At 41.9% G+C, this 15,995-nt stretch overlaps 1 protein-coding gene across 4 annotated transcripts in view; it reads left to right on the forward strand.

Moving 5' to 3' along the window:
• The window catches only part of LOC126297705 (protein unc-79 homolog), an 810,295-nt gene that overhangs the window by 758,009 nt on the left and 36,291 nt on the right, over positions 1–15,995 (forward strand). For all 4 annotated transcript variants that reach the window (XM_049988834.1, XM_049988837.1, XM_049988836.1 and 1 more), the window contains one exon: positions 13,437–13,577. In XM_049988834.1, coding sequence (XP_049844791.1) covers positions 13,437–13,577 — 141 coding nt within the window. The remainder of the gene's footprint in view (positions 1–13,436; positions 13,578–15,995) is intronic.

A 15,995-nucleotide genomic window follows, 5' to 3' on the forward strand; every position in this document is an offset into this window, starting at 1 on the left:
ACTGCCAACAGGCACAGTGCCAGGAGGTTGTGGGGCAGGCAGGTGGGGAAAAAGGAGCAAAATTGAAGAGGAGCAGCAAAGGATGGGCAGACATGTTGGCAGAGGACTGCAAATAAAGGGGTGGAAGATGAGAATTGGGGGGAAATGATAGGACAGAGGAGGTGGAATCTGTTGGGTGGAGATTGTGGAGACAGTGTGTTACCATAGGTTGAGGGCAGGAAAATTACAGGAGAAGAGAATGTGTTGTAAGGATAACTCCCATCTATGCAGTTCAGAAAATCTGCTGGTGCTTGGAAGGATCCAAATGGCTCATGTAGCGAAGCAGCCATTGAAACCAAGTGTGTTATGTTCAACTGCAAGTTGTGCCACAGGGTGGTCTACTTTTCTCATGGCCACAGTTTGGCAGTGATCATTCATCCTGGTAGACAGCAAGTTCGTGGACATACCAATATACAAAGCTGTGCAATGATTGCAGCAGAGTTGGCAAATGAATGGCTGATGCACAAGTAGCCCATCCCTTGATGGGGTAGGATAAACCTGTAACAGGACTGGAATAGGAAGTGCTGGATGGGTGGATTTGACAGGTTTTGCACCTGGGTCTTCCATGGGAATATGGTCCCTGTTGCAAGGGGTTGGGACTGTGAGTGGCATAGGGATAGACCAGAATGTTGTGGAGGTTGGCTGAGCAAGAGAACACCACTTTAGGAAGGGTGGGAAGTGTCTTGGGTAAGAAGTCTCTCATTTCAGGATATGATGATAGGTAATCAAAGCCCTTGCAAAGGATGTGGTTCAGTTGTTCCAGTCTGGGGTGGTACTGGGTGATGAAGGGGACACTCTCTTGTGGCTGGTTCTTGGGATTCGTGGGAGGACTGAGGGTGTGAGGGGAAATGGCACGGGAGATCTGTTTGCAGACTAGGTCTGGGGGTTAATGCCTGTCTGTGAAGACCCTGGTTAGCCCCTCAGCATATAAATCAAAGGAGTTTTTGTCACTGCAGGTATGCTGTTTCCAGGTGGCCAGACAGTAAAGGAGGGAATTTTAGTGTGAAAGGAGAGCTGTCAAAATGCAGGCACTGTTGGTGGTTGGTGGGTTTAATGTGGAGAGAGGTGCAGCCAGAGCCATTAGAGAAGAGAAGGTCAACATCTAGGTAGGTGGCATGCTGGGTTTAGGAGGACCACATGAATTGGATGGGAGAGAAGATGTTGAGGTGGGTGTCTCAGCTCTGAGTCCAGATCATGAACGTATCATCAATGAACCTGAAACAGACTAGGAGTTTGGAGTTTTGAAAGGTTAGGAAGGTCTCCTCTAGGTGGCCCGTAAAAAGCTTGGCATAGGAAGGTGCCATGTGGGTGACCATGGCTGCATTTCAGATTTGTTTATATACCTTTCCTTCAAACAAGAAGTATTCCTGGCTAGGATAAAGTTAGTAAGGTGTAAGAGGAATGAGGTCCTGGGTTCAGAGTATGCAGAACGTTGAGAAATGTGGTGCACAATAGCAGTAAGACCATGTGCATGAAGGATATTGGTGTATAAGGAGGTGGCATCAACAGTGATGAGTAGGGGTACTGAAGGTAAAGGGGTGTGGATGGTGGAAAGTCGGTGAAGGAAGTGGTTGGTGTCTTTGACGTGGGAGGCTAGATTATGGACAATTGGTTGGAAGTGTTGATGGATGAGGGCTGAAATTCTGTCAGTGGGGGCACAATAACCAGCCAGAATGGGGCATCCAGGATTGTTGGGTTTGTGGATTTTGGGAAGCATGTAGAAGGTGGGTGTGCAGGGAGTCATGGGGGTGAAGAGGAAAATGGATTCTTGGGTGACGTTCTGGGAAGGGCCTAAGCCTTTAAGCAGGGACTGGAGTTTGTGTTGGACTTCTGGAATGGGATCACTCTGCCAGAGTTTATAAGTGGAAGAGTCAGATAATTGGCAGAAGCATTCTGCCAGGTTGTCACTGTGAATTATAACAATAGTGGTGGATCCTTTGTCTGCAAGTAGGATGACTAGGTCAGGAGTCATTTTTGGTTCTGTGTGGCCATTCTTTCCTCTGCTGATAGGTTGGTGTTCTGAGGAAGCGACCTGGGGAAGAATGGTGAGGCTAAATTGCAGGGAAGGAATTCCTGGAAGGTGATCAGCATTTGGTTAGGTGGAAAGGGGGGGGGGTGGCATCATGGTTGTATGGTGGTATGAACTGGAAGAGACAGGCTTCAGTGTTGGAATTGGAGTTGTTTTGGTTGGAGGGATTGGCAACAAAGGAATGCTTCCATTGCATGGATTGGGAAAAGGAGATTAGGTCTTTGACAAGTCCAGTAGGGTTAAATTTGGGTGTACGGCTAAAGGTGAGGCCTTTCGATAGGATTTAAACTTCTGTGGAGCTGAGGGTTCTAGTGGAAAGGTTAACAATAATGTCACAGGAATGTTTTACTTTTTGGTTTGGTGGAGAGTTGGTAGGGAGTTTTAGGGGATGTGACAAGTTGAAGAGGTCAGCTAGGAAGGTTTAGCTACTATGACGGGTGGATGGGGAAGAGCACTGTTGGTGCGATAGGGGTTGGATAGTGGTGCCCCAAGGTGCTAGTAGGATGTCAGCAGCCCAGATAACTTACCAAGGTGGTGTCTGGAATGCTCCTCCAGGTGCTGGAGGGCAAAGGATTCAATTTCAGAGATGTGATTATGCAATTTTGTACTGCAAAGTAGCAGTGTCTTGTGGAGGAAGCAGAGGTGGTTTTTGCAGTACCACATTTGTTAAGATAAGGAATTGGCATAATCAGAAAAGGAGTGGGTCATTGTGAAAGGAGGGGTGGGATCCAGAGAAAGGATTCTTTACAGTTAGGGCATTTGGAAGGACTCCATGGTTTAGGCAGCATTTGAGAAATAAGATGTAGGACTGGTTTTTATCCAGGGAAAGGGATACTCTTCTAAACTTATGCAGAAAGATGGACCAAGGATCCATTTTGGCAGGAATGGTCTAAAGGAAATGGGATTGACACAGAAATGGGCAAAATAGGTGTTGATATTTGTGACAGGAGCAGCTAAGTGAGAAGATGCATAAAAAATACGTAATGGCACGCAAAAACATGCACAGGTATTCAAAAAATGCACAGATATGTAAAAATATGCACAAATACATAAAAATGCATTAAACCACATGAAAATATGCACAGATACATAGAAAACGTACAGAAACGACGGTTAAAGTAAACGATGACGTGTGTGTGTGTGTGTGTGTGTGTGTGTGTGTGTGTGTGTGTGTGTGTGTGTGTTTGTGTGTGTGTGTGTGTGTATGTGTTTTATGAGAGAGGGAGGGAGGATGGTTTAGGTTGAGGATCAAGCTGCTGGTGAAGTATCAGTGCAGCAGCAGTGCAGTAGCGAGTCACATATTTAGCTTTCACATTTGTTTTGTAGTTTGATTCTTAATTTCTTTCCGAGTGTTTGTGCACTTGCATATTTAATTACATAAAATCCTTGCATATTCTCGTATTTGAGAGGAGTAATATTGCTATTGATAGCTGTAGAGTATAAATTCGCGGAGTCGTTAGATATTAGCAGTTGGATGGATAGGGTGTGTGCGGGCTGTGTGCGGGCGCAGGAGGAACTGGCCACGGTTCGCGAGCAGCTGAGCATGCTGTTGGCCACAGTCAGCCGCCTTCAAGGCAGAAGGCCAATGTGGAGGCTGGCTGGCTGGCCTCGCCCATTCATCCTGTCAGTGGGCAGGTGGCTGCTCCTTCAGCAGGCCCGAGCAGGCACACGGGGGCAGAGGCTTGCTGGTTATTAGAAGCTCCAACATTAGGCAGGTGATGGAGCCCCTTAGGGAAATAGCGTACAGGGCTGGAAAGAAATCCAATGTGCACTTGGTTTGTCTGCCGGGGTGCCTCATCCAAGATGTGGAGGCGGCCTTGCCTGTGGCTATCGAGCGTACCGGTGCAGTCATCTGCAAGTAGTTGCTCACATCGACAACAATGATACCTTTCACTTGGGTTCTGAAGCAATCCTCAGTTCATATGGGTGGCTGGCGGATTTGGTGAATACCACTGGCCTCATACACAGGGTGCAAGCAGAGATCTCTATTTGCAGCATCGTTCCCAGAGTGGATCGGGGTCATTTGGTTTGGAGCCAAGTGGAGGCTCTCAACCAGAGGCTTTGTCGACTCTGTTACGGTCTTGGCTGCAGATTTCTAGACTTGCACAATTGGGTGGGGAATTGTAGGATGCCCCTAGATAGGTCAGGGGTGCACTACACAAAGGAAGTGGCTACTCGGGTAGGAGAGTACTTGTGTGTACATGGAGGTTTTTTAGGCTAAGCAGTAGTGCGAGGTGTCCTGATGAACAGTCAACGTGCAGGCAGGGAAATCAGGATGCGCTCTGCGTAAAGACACTTATGCTATCAAGATATTAGCAGTAACTTTTCAGAGTGTTTGGACTAAAGTTCCTGAATTTATTGCCCTCCAGGAAGCGTGTGGCGCACAAATTATTCTTGGGACTGAGACCTGGCTGAACCATGAAATAGTTCTGAAATATTTAGTGAGGGTTGGAATGTGTGTCGGAAAGACAGAGTAGACAACATAGGAGCTGGTCTCTTCATTGCAGTTGACAAAAATATTGTGTCTACTGAGGTAAAAGTAGAGTGTGATTGTTTAGTTAACTGTACACGTTTAACAGGGCTAGGAGAAATAAAGTTAATTGTTAGGTGTTATTACTGGCCACCAGGTTCCACCATGAGTCATTCAAAGGGAGTCTACACTCTGTATCGCAGAAGTACCTGGATCATGCTATATTAGTGGGAGGCGACTTCAACCTACCTAGTATAGACTGGGATGTCTATGGATTCATTAAAGGTGGTACAGACAAGCTATCATGTGAATTACTTTTGAACACATTATCCGAAAACTGTCTTGAGCAGTTAAAAATGACAGCCAGCGTGTAATTAAAATATTTTGGATCTGGTAGCCATGAACAGACCAGACCTCATCGAAAGTGTCAGTATTGAGACAGGGATTAGTGATCATGATGTTGTCATTACGACTACGGTTATGAAAGTAAAAAGTTGGTCAAGAAGGCTAGGAGAGTATTCTTACTAGAAAGAGCAGATAAGCAGTTGTTAGCATCCCACTTAGTAAATGAATTGACTTCATTTACTTCCGGTACGATGGACATGGAAGAATTATTGGCAAATTTTAAACACATTGTAAATCACACATTTGACAAGTATGTGCCAAAAAAAGTGGGTTACGGCCAGAAAAGACCCACTGTGATTTAACAGCACAATTCGGAGAATGCTCAGGAAGGAAATACAGTTGCACTCATGGTACAAGAAAGATCAGGAGAATGAGAACAGGCAAAAGTTAGTACAGACTCGTGCTGCTGTAAAAAGAGCGATGCATGAAGCATTCAACCACTACCACTGCCATACCTTAGCAAAAGATCTTGCTGAAAACCCAAGGAAATTCTGGTCTTACGTAAAATCGGTAAGCGGGTCGAAGGCTTCCATCCAGTCACTCACTGATCAGGCTAGCCTGGCAACGAAAGACAGCAAAACGAAATCTGAAATTTTAAATTTAGCTTTTGAGAAATCTTTCACACAGAAGGATCGTACAAACATACCGCTGTTTGAGTCTCATACAGATTCTCGTATGGAGGACATAGTGATGGACATCCCTGGGGTTGTGAAGCAGCTGAAAGGGTTGAAAATAAATAAGTCACCAGGTCCTGATGGGATTCCATTTTGGTTTTACAGAGAGTACTCTACTGGATTGGCTCCTTACTTAGCTTGCATTTATCACGAATCTCTTGCCCAACATAAAGTCCTGAGTGACTGGAAAAAAGCACAGGTGAAGCCTGCATATAAGAAGGGTAGAAGGACGGATCCTCAAAATTACAGACCAATATCCTTAACATCGGTTTGTTCCAGGATTCTTGAACATATTCTCAAATCGAATATAATGAATTTCCTTGAGACAGAGAAGTTGCTGTCCATGCATCAGCACGGCTTTAGAAAGCATCTCTCCTGTGAAACGCAACTCGCCCTTTTTTCACACGATATCTTGCAAACCTTGGATGAAGGGTATCAGTCAGATGCCATATTCCTTGACTTCCGTAAAGCGTTTGATTCGGTGCCTCACTGTAGACTCCTAACTAAGGCACAAGCATATGGGATTGGTTCCCAAGTATGTGAGTGGCTCGAAGACTTCTTAGGTAATATAACCCAGTACGTTGTCCTCAGTGTTGAGTGTTCATCGGAGGTGAGGGTATTGTCTGGAGTGCCCCAGGGAAGTGTGGTAGGTCCACTGCTGTTTTCTATCTACATAAATGATCTTTCGGTTAGGGTGGATACCAATGTGTGGCCGTTTGCTGATGATGCTGTGGTGTACAGGAAGGTGTCGTCGTTGAGTGACTGTAGGAGGATACAAGATGACTTGGACAGGACTTGCGATTGGTGTAAAGAATGCCAGCTAACTCTAAATATAGATAAATGTAAATTAGTGCAGATGAATAGCAAAAAGAATCCTGTAATATTTGAAAACTCCATTAGTAGTGTAGTGCTTGACACAGTCACATCGATTAAATATTTGGGCATAACGTTGCAGAGCGATATGAAGGGGGACAAGCATGTAATGGCAGTTGTGGGGAAGGTGGATAGTCATCTTCGGTTCATTGGTAGAATTTTGGGAAGATGTGGTTCATCTGTAAAGGAGACTGCTTATAAAACACTAATACGGCCTATTCTTGAGTACTGCTCGAGCGTTTGGAATCCCTATCAGGTCGGATTGAGGGAGGAACATAGAATCAATTCAGAGGCGGGCATGATAGATTTGTTACTGGTAGGTTTGATCATCATGAAAGTGTTACAGAAATGCTTCAGGAACTCAGGTGGGAGTGTCTAGAGGAAAGGAGGCATTCTTTTCATGAATCAGTATTGAGGAAATTTAGAGAACCAGTATTTGTGGCTGACTGCAGTACAATTTTACTGCCGCCAACTTACATTTCACAGAAAGACCACAAATATAAGATAAGAGAGATTAGGGCTCGTACAGAGAGTGAGAGTGGAACAGGGAGAGAAGATGCTAGTTGTGGTACGAGGTACCCTCCGCCACACACCGTATGGTGGATTGCGGAGTATGTGTGTAGATGTAGATGTAGTGTGGCACAGGCAGGTATGGAAAACAAAATGCTTAAGTACGTCAGGATGAGGGATGAAGTGGGATCAATGGAAAAAATATAACTATCAGAGGAAAGAATCTGGATCATCAGAAGCTCCCTCAACACCTGTGAAAGCAACCATGTTATTTATCAGCTATGCTGCCTTTATTGTACAGCTTTTTATATTGGTATGACTACCAACCAGCTGTCTACCCAGATGAACAGCCACTGCCAGACTGTGGCACAACATGCAGCTGAACATAACACACTTGATTTCAATAACTGCTTCAGTAACTGAGCCATCTAGATCCTTCACTCCACCACCAGCTTGTATGTGTGAATGTGTGAGTGCCTATCTTTTACTGTTGAAAGCTGTGGTTGAAAATTTTAAGTAAGTGTGTTTTAATTGTGCCTGTCTGCAACTTGACGTGTTTTCTTTATGGTAAGCAGTAGAGCTTCCTATATTGTTGACATTCCTACCTTTAGTTTACACTGTTTCATTTTTACCAAATGGTTTTCTTCCATCCTGCAACCCTTTAATGTTTTCCTTTGTTACTGTTCACTTCAGCATTACGCTTGTCAGTGTCTGATCTTTCTATTCTTTCTTTGTGTTTCTTCACCGCACCTACCTCCGAGCCACACTGCATCCACGATCATCTGCACACAACACAGACTCTGTGACTCCAAAGATTGTTGATGCAGTATCAAATGCCCCAGATTCTTTCCTCTGATAGTTATATTTATTCCATTGAGTCCACTTCATCCCTCATCCCAATGTACTTAAACATTCTGTTTTCCACACGTGCACTTTCCACATGAACTTTTGATCTTTGACCTGAAAAATCTTCCCTCCCTCTCTCTTCACTTGTCACAACATATGCACACATGCACACACGCACATGCACACACACACACACACACACACACACACACACACACACACACGCACGCACACGCACACACCTCATCGTTTATTTCACCCATGTTTCTATACAGTTTCAACATATTTGTGCATATTTTTAGGTATCATTGCATTACTTTGCATACTTGTGCATGTTTATGAGTGCCTTTACATATTTTTTTTTGCATCTTTATGCATCTTTTCACTTAGAAGCTCCTGTCTCAAATATAAACACATCTTTTGCCCATTTCTGCGCAATTACTATTTCCTTTACACCATTCCTGCCACAATGGACCCTTGGTCCATCTTTCTGCATTAGTTTAAAAGAGTATCACTACTCATCACTGTTGATGCAACCCCACTATTCACCAACATCCCTCATGTCCATGTACTTCTGTTATTGAACACTACCATTCCCAACGTCCTTCAGACTCAAAACTGACTACCTCAGTCCTCATACACCTTACTAACTTTACACTAACCCAGAACTATCTCTCACTTGAAGGAAAGGTAAATTAATAAATCTGCAGCACAGCTATGGGCACCTACATACACCCTCCTATGCCAATCTTTTTATGGGTCATCTAGAGCAGACCTTCCTAGCCTCCCAAAACACCAAACCCCTAGCCTGGTTCAGCTTCACTGATGATATCTCCATGATGTTGATTCAGGGCCAAGATGCCCTATCTTTGTTCCTTCACAACCTCAACACTTTCTCTCCTATCCACTCTATGTTGTCCTCCCCAACCAGTGTGCCACCTTCCTAGATGTTGACCTCCTCCTCACTGATGGCTCCATCTACACTTCTATCCACATGAAACCCACCAACAGTACCTACATTTGTCATCTCTCATCCCTTTCACACCAAAAAATCCCTCCCATAAAGCCTGGCCACCTGAGAACGGCATATCTTCAGTGACAAAAACTCTCTTGCTCAGTGTTCTGAGGGTCTCACCAAGACCTTCACAGACAGGCGCTATCCCCTCGACCTAGTCCACAAACAGATGACATGGGAGCATGCCATTGCCCCTCACACCCTCAATCCTCTGACAAACCCCAAGAACCAGCCCGAAAGAAGTGTGCCCTCCATCACCCAGTGCCACCACAAACTGGAACAACTGAACCAAATCCTTTGCCAGGGCTTTAATTGCCTATCATCATACTCTGAAATGTGGGACTTCCTACCCAAGATACTTCCCACCTTTCCTAGAGTGGTGTTCTCTTGCCCACCCAACCTCCACAACATCCTAGTCTATCCCTATGCCACTCACAATCCCAACCACTTGCAAGAAGGATCATACCCCTGTGGAAGACCCAGGTTCAAAACGTGCCCAGTCCGCCCACCCAACACTTCCTATTCCAGTCCTGTTATGGGTTTATCCTATCCCATAAGGGGTTGGGCAAACTGTGTAAACAGCTCTGCTGCAGTCACTGCACAGCTTTTTATATTGATATGACTACCAACTAGCTGCCTGTAGAGACAAATGGCAAGGAGTAAAGTAGACCACCCTGTGGCACAACATGCAGCTGAACATAACACACTTGATTTCAATGGCTGCTTCACTACCTGAACCATCTGGATCCTTCCCTCCACCACCAGCTTTTCTGAACTGTGCAGATGGGAGTTATCCTTACAACACATTCACCGCTCCTGTAATTGTCCTGACCTTAACCTATGGTAACATACTGTCCCCACACCCTCCATCCAACAGTTTCCAGCCCCTCTGTCCTATCATCTCCTCCCCATTCTCATCTCCCAACCTGTTTATTTGCAGTCCTCTGCCAACACATCCACCCATCCTTTCCTGCCCGTCTTCTTTCTAACTTGTTTTTTCCCCACCTCCCTAACCTACAACCTCCTGACACTGTGCCTGTTGGCAGTCTAGTCCCTGCTCTCTCCAGCAGGCAGTGTTCATCACTGTCTCCATCGGTACACTACTATCCTTTCCTCTCTTGTCCCTGCTCCAGATTACTGCTTGCATCCCATGTGATAGTTGCATTCCAGTCTGAGATGCTGGAGTTCATCATTATGTGTGCATAAGGTGTGTGTGTGTGTGTGTGTGTGTGTGTGTGTGTGTGTGTGTGTGTGTGTGTGTGTGTTTTCACATGTTGAAGGCAGTAACCAAAAGCTTTATGTTAGTGTCTTTTAATTGTGCCTGTCTGCTACTTGAAGTGTCTCCTTTATGATAAATAGCAATCTGTCTTTTTCTACATTGTTCATGTCGCTACCTGGGGTTTACATCATTTGAGATCACCTATTTTCTAATTCTGTAGAATTTATTTGCAAATTTCAACAAACCTTGTAAATATTTGGTTGATAAACATTTATATAGGTACTAACTGTGGCAGAAAATTTTATTTTTGTTAATTTTTATCACTATTTTGAGTCATGTTATATGAAGTAGAGAATCCACACTAACAACTACAACCACTAAATATGATAAGGTATATCAAAATTAATGCCCATAGTGCTCAAACAAATAGGCCATCCATAAGGTAGTTAATTTCAGTAACAGTTCAATAAAAATAGAAACCCTAGTATCTATTATACGTAGTTCTTTCAGGATAGATCACTATTCATCACACAGAAGAAGCATTGAGCAGTAGACAGGCAGGTAAGAAAGGAAAATTAAATTATTCAGAGAGCTCATAACAACAACAACAACACACACACACACACACACACACACAAAAGCCACTTTCTTCTTCTCAGCTGTATTCAGGTCTTGCTGCAGTATTCTTCTTCTGCAGCTTCCGCGTCTTCTTTTTAATTCACTTTATAAAAATTTACTATGTGCCTGTCTGTGAGTGTGTGTGTGTGTGTGTGTGTGTGTGTGTGTGTGTGTGTGCACGCGCACTTTTGTGCATGTGGATGGGCCGGTGGGTGAGTGTGGGTTTGGTATTGCCATGCTTATGTCCCATATTTATGAAGTATCTCATCTAAATGTCCAGCTAGAAATGTCCTTTTTTATTGCATGTCTACAGCCTCACTCCTTTCCTAATCAGAGACTAGTGATTTACCTGAGATAAATATTTATATTTAAGCATGGAGTCTCCATCAGATTTAAATGTAGGACAAATCAATTTAAAATTCAAGTCAAGGGATACAAAGTGAGGAAGAGTAGTCAGTTGAAAATTATTTGCAGTTACTGAAATTATTTAAAATACATATTTATCTAATCACTGGTATTAGTTCCTTTTTGAATCTAACATCATTGTTGTTGTGTTCTTCAGTCCAGAGACTGGTTTGATGCAGCTCTCCATGCTACATGCAAGCTTCTTGATCTCCCAGTACCTACTGAAACTTACATTCTTTTGAATCTGCTTACTGTATTCATCTCTTGGTCTCCCTCTACGATTTTTACCTTCCACACTTCCCTCCAATACTAAATTGGTGATCCCTTGATGCCTCAGAACATGTCCTACCAACCGATCCCTTCTTCTAGTCACGTTGTGCGACAAATTTCTCTTCTCCCCAATTCTATTCAGTACATCCTCATCTAATCTTCAGCATTCTTCTATAGCACTACATTTTGAAAGCTTCTATTCTCTTCTTGTCTAAACTATTTATCATCCATGTTTCATTTCCATACATGGCAACACTCCATACAAGTACTTTCAGAAACGACTTCCTGAAACTTAAATCTATACTCGATGTTAACAAATTTCTCTTCTTCAGAAACGCTTTCCTTACCATTGCCAGTATACACTTTATATCCCCTCTACTTTTACCATCATCAGTTATTTTACTCCCTATATAGCAAAACTCATTTACTACTTTAAGTGTGTCATTTCCTAATCTAATTCTCTCGGCAACACACAATTTAATTTGACTACATTCCGTTATCCTCATTTTGCTTTTGTTGATGTTCATCTTATATCCTCCTTTGAAGACACTGTCTATTCCGTTCAACTGCTCTTTAAGGTCCTTTGCTGTCTCTGACAGAATCACAATGTCATCGGCAAACCTCAAAGTTTTTATTTCTTCTCCATGGATTTTAATTCCTGTTCAGAATTTTTCTTTTGTTTCCTTTACTGCTTGCTTAATATACAGATTGAACAACATCAGGGATAGGCTACAACCCTGTCTCACTCCCTTCCTAACCACTGCTTCCCTTTCATGCTCCTCGACTCATAACTGCCATCTGGTTTCTGTACAAATTATAAATAGCCTTTCCCTCCCTGTATTTGACCCCTGCCACCTTCAGAATTTGAAAGAGAGTATTCCAGTTAACATTGTCAAAAGTTTTCTCTAAGTTTACAAATGCTAGAAACATAGGTATGCCTTTCCTTAATCTATCATCTAAGATAAGTCTTAGGGTCAGTATAGCCTCACATGTTCCAACATTTCTACGGAATCATAACTCATCGTCCCTGAGTTCAGCTTCTACCAGATTTTCCATTCATTTGTAAGGAATTTGTGTTAGTATTTTGCAGCTGTGACTTATTAAACTGATGGTCTGGTAATTTTCACACCTGTCAACACCTGCTTTTTTTGGGATTGGAATTATTATACTCTTCTTGAAGTCAGAGGGTATTTGCCTGTCTCATACATCTTCCTCACCAGATGGTTGTATTTTGTCAGGGGTGGCTCTCCCAAGGCTATCAGGAGTTCTAATGGAATGTTGTCTACTGCTGGGGCCTTGTTTCGACTTAGGTCTTTCAGTGCTGTGTCATACTCTTCACGCGGTATCATATCTCCCATTTCATCTTCATCTGTGTCCTCTTGCATTTCCATAATATTGTCCTGAAGTACATCGCCCTTGTATAGACCCTCTATATACTCCTTCGAACTTTCTGCTTTCCCTTCTTTGCTTAGAGCTGGTTTTCCATCTGAGCTTTTGATATTCATGCAAGTGGTTCTCTTTTCTCCAAAGGTCTCTTTAATTTTCCTGTAGACAGTATCTATCTCATCCCTAGTGATATATGTCTCTACATCCTTACATTTGCCCTCTATCCATCCCTGCTTAGCCATTTTGCACTTCCTGTTGATCTTGTATTTGAGACGTATATATTCCTTTTTGTCTGCTTCATTTACTGCATTTTTGTATTTTCTCCTTTCATCAGTTAAATTCAGTATTTCTTCTGTTACCCAAGGATTTCTATTAGCCCTCATCTTTTTACCTACTTGATCCTCTGCTGCCTTCACTATTTCATGTCTCAAAGCTACCCATTCTTCTTCTACTGTATTTCTTTCCCCCATTCTTGTCAATCGTTCCCTAATGCTCTCCCTGAAACTCTCTACAACTTCTAGTTCTTTCAGTTTATCCATGTCCCATCTCCTTAAATTTCCATCTTTTTGTAGTTTCTTCAGTTTTAATCTACAAGCTAATATCGTAATGACATAAATTTATATTGAAAAATAAAAGATAACACTTGCAAAATCTTATATGTGAACATTATCTTTCAGTTGTGGACTGTATACTTGGAGCAAATTGCGTCACATAACTTGCCAAGTAGTGAAGCTCATTCATTGACCATGAGCATCTTATTTGACTTCTGGGGTAAGGTTACGCCATGTATACTGCATCTTGTGGCCCATTCTAAAGTGGTGAGTGTAGAATAAATTACAAAACTATACAGATGTTATGTAATGCATTTAAATGTTGCATGTGTGTAATTATATCTCTTAGTAACTATTCTAAACTATATTTACATTATAATGAACTTACAATTTTTTTGTTTCGCTTTGCATCCAGTAGAATAATTTGAATTGTAATCTGAGTGTTTGCAAATGGAGTTGTTATTTTAAGGTCACTTTAGCTTTCAGTAAATGTTAATGAAATTTAAAACACTCAATTTAGCGTTGGAGGGCAGCGTGGAGGGTAAAAATCGTAGAGGGAGACCGAGAGATGAGTACACTAAGCAGATTCAGAAGGATGTAGGTTGCAGTAGGTACTGGGAGATGAAGCAGCTTGCACAGGATAAAGTAGCATGGAGAGCTGCATCAAACCAGTCTCAGGACTGAAGACAACAACAACAACATTCTTACTTAAATCTCGTATGTACAATAACTTGTGAATGTGAAAGACATCTCTGAGCAAAGTCTTCCATTTGAAAATCTAGTTCCTAAAACAAGCATTCATCACTGTTACCCTGTTACCTTTGCCCTACTTTGTCTTTTTTTATTTTTCTGATCTTATATTAGACTTGTTTTGCTATAGAATTTTGTTTCAGATAGAAATGTCAATTACCACTGCCTGAGTGTTGCATGTGTCAACAAATGTTGACCTTCTCCACTTACAGAACTATTTTACATGGTCATAAACACTGCTGTGCTACCAAGTCACTCCTTGAATGTAAGAGGAACATCTTTTCTCCAACACACTTTTCGTTTCATCTACATTATCCTGAATTCCTTACCCTAATATCTTTCTCCTCCTCTTCCCAAAGCTCACTATAGGAACTGGCTACTAAATCCTTGCAAACAATCACATTTTAAATCTTCTTGTTTTTGTCCCACAGCACACTGTCCCCTCATATTTATAGAGAAAGTCTGTACTCTCAGTCAAGTTCATGGAAAGACCTGGAATTGCCCAAAAAAGGATTGCTTCACAGTTTCTTATCCACATTCACTCCTAAAATTACTTACTTCCTTACAGGTTTACTTAAACTACCTATAGCATTCCTCATCTCTGTATGTGGCACAGAGGACTCTTCTGTCTTCTCATGTTTAATAGTATTATAAAAAGATTCAGCAGTTTCTGAAACATTGCTTCCTGTGTACAGGAGGCAATCTCCCACAATCTCCTCCACTTTAACTTTAATTACAGACTGTGGCTTTACAGTGGTAGCTTGAGATATGTGTTTCATTGAAAAAATCCTCTCTTATATCATGAATGCACTATTTACTCTCCCTTCTGTATTTCCTGTTCTTAGTCCTGTTCCTTCTGCAGCCTACTGTCCCATCTCTGGCAACAGCTGAGGAAAATTTCAGTTTTCCTGACTATGTTCTGGCTACTCTGTTCTGCAAGAGTTATTAAGGAATGCTCTCTCTTTAGTGCTGCACTTCTTTTTATTTCTTTGGTAGTTATTCCTTTGATAATTATTTGTGCTACCATACCTGTCCTTTTTATCACATCAATTACTATTATCTCTCCTTTGATTTTCTGTCCTCATTACGCCTCTCCTGTCTCTGATTAAAATTCTATGGCTGGTTGTTTACTCATGTGAATTTTTATATTAATACTTGATACAGTTTTTCAATGTAAGCTAATAATTTTCAGCTGAATCAATCAGACTGTGAATCAGCTCCAACTACAGCTGTTCTGACAGTGTTCATTTTTAACATAATGATATCAGTTAAAATACTTAGCAGACTATCAAAATGAATTAGTTCTAGCAATTCTTCATGATAAAAGTCTGCCACTGACTGCCTGAACTATATACTGACAATTTAAAAATTTGTTCTTCGGATGGCATTCTTTCACTTGGCTCCAGTACTTATGCAAGAACAGCTGTTCAGACATCTTTTATGATATGAAATCAACTGAATGCTGATTTACCAGGGTTTCTGCAAGACCTTCTAGCAGCCTTTTAATAAATTTTACCTTAACTTCATCATCCATCCTGAATGAAACTGTCTTTACAAGATGCAAGGGATTCAGCAGCATGATACCTATTCTTGCAGGATAAAACTTAAAGTTTGTGTGTGGCATACTAGGAAAATGCACATTTGCCTGAGAACAATTTAATTCTAATTATATAGATTAACATTTCAAACTTCTTTTGAAGATCATCAATGCTGCTAACTATTTCTTACCTTAAAACTAATTTAATTTCCTCATTACATATCTGAACATTTCCATATACCTCTGCCAGAACTTCCCCAGCTGAAACTTTATGAGGATCTAATGGCCACCTGTATTAACTAACTTCCCCTTGAACCACTATTTTCATTGAATCTATTTTTGTATCCAGTCTCTCTTCAGCTGCTCCCATCTTAACTCTAATTTTCTCAATCATTATT

Source organism: Schistocerca gregaria, chromosome X, assembly GCF_023897955.1.
Source record: "Schistocerca gregaria isolate iqSchGreg1 chromosome X, iqSchGreg1.2, whole genome shotgun sequence".
Taxonomy (NCBI): domain Eukaryota; kingdom Metazoa; phylum Arthropoda; class Insecta; order Orthoptera; family Acrididae; genus Schistocerca; species Schistocerca gregaria.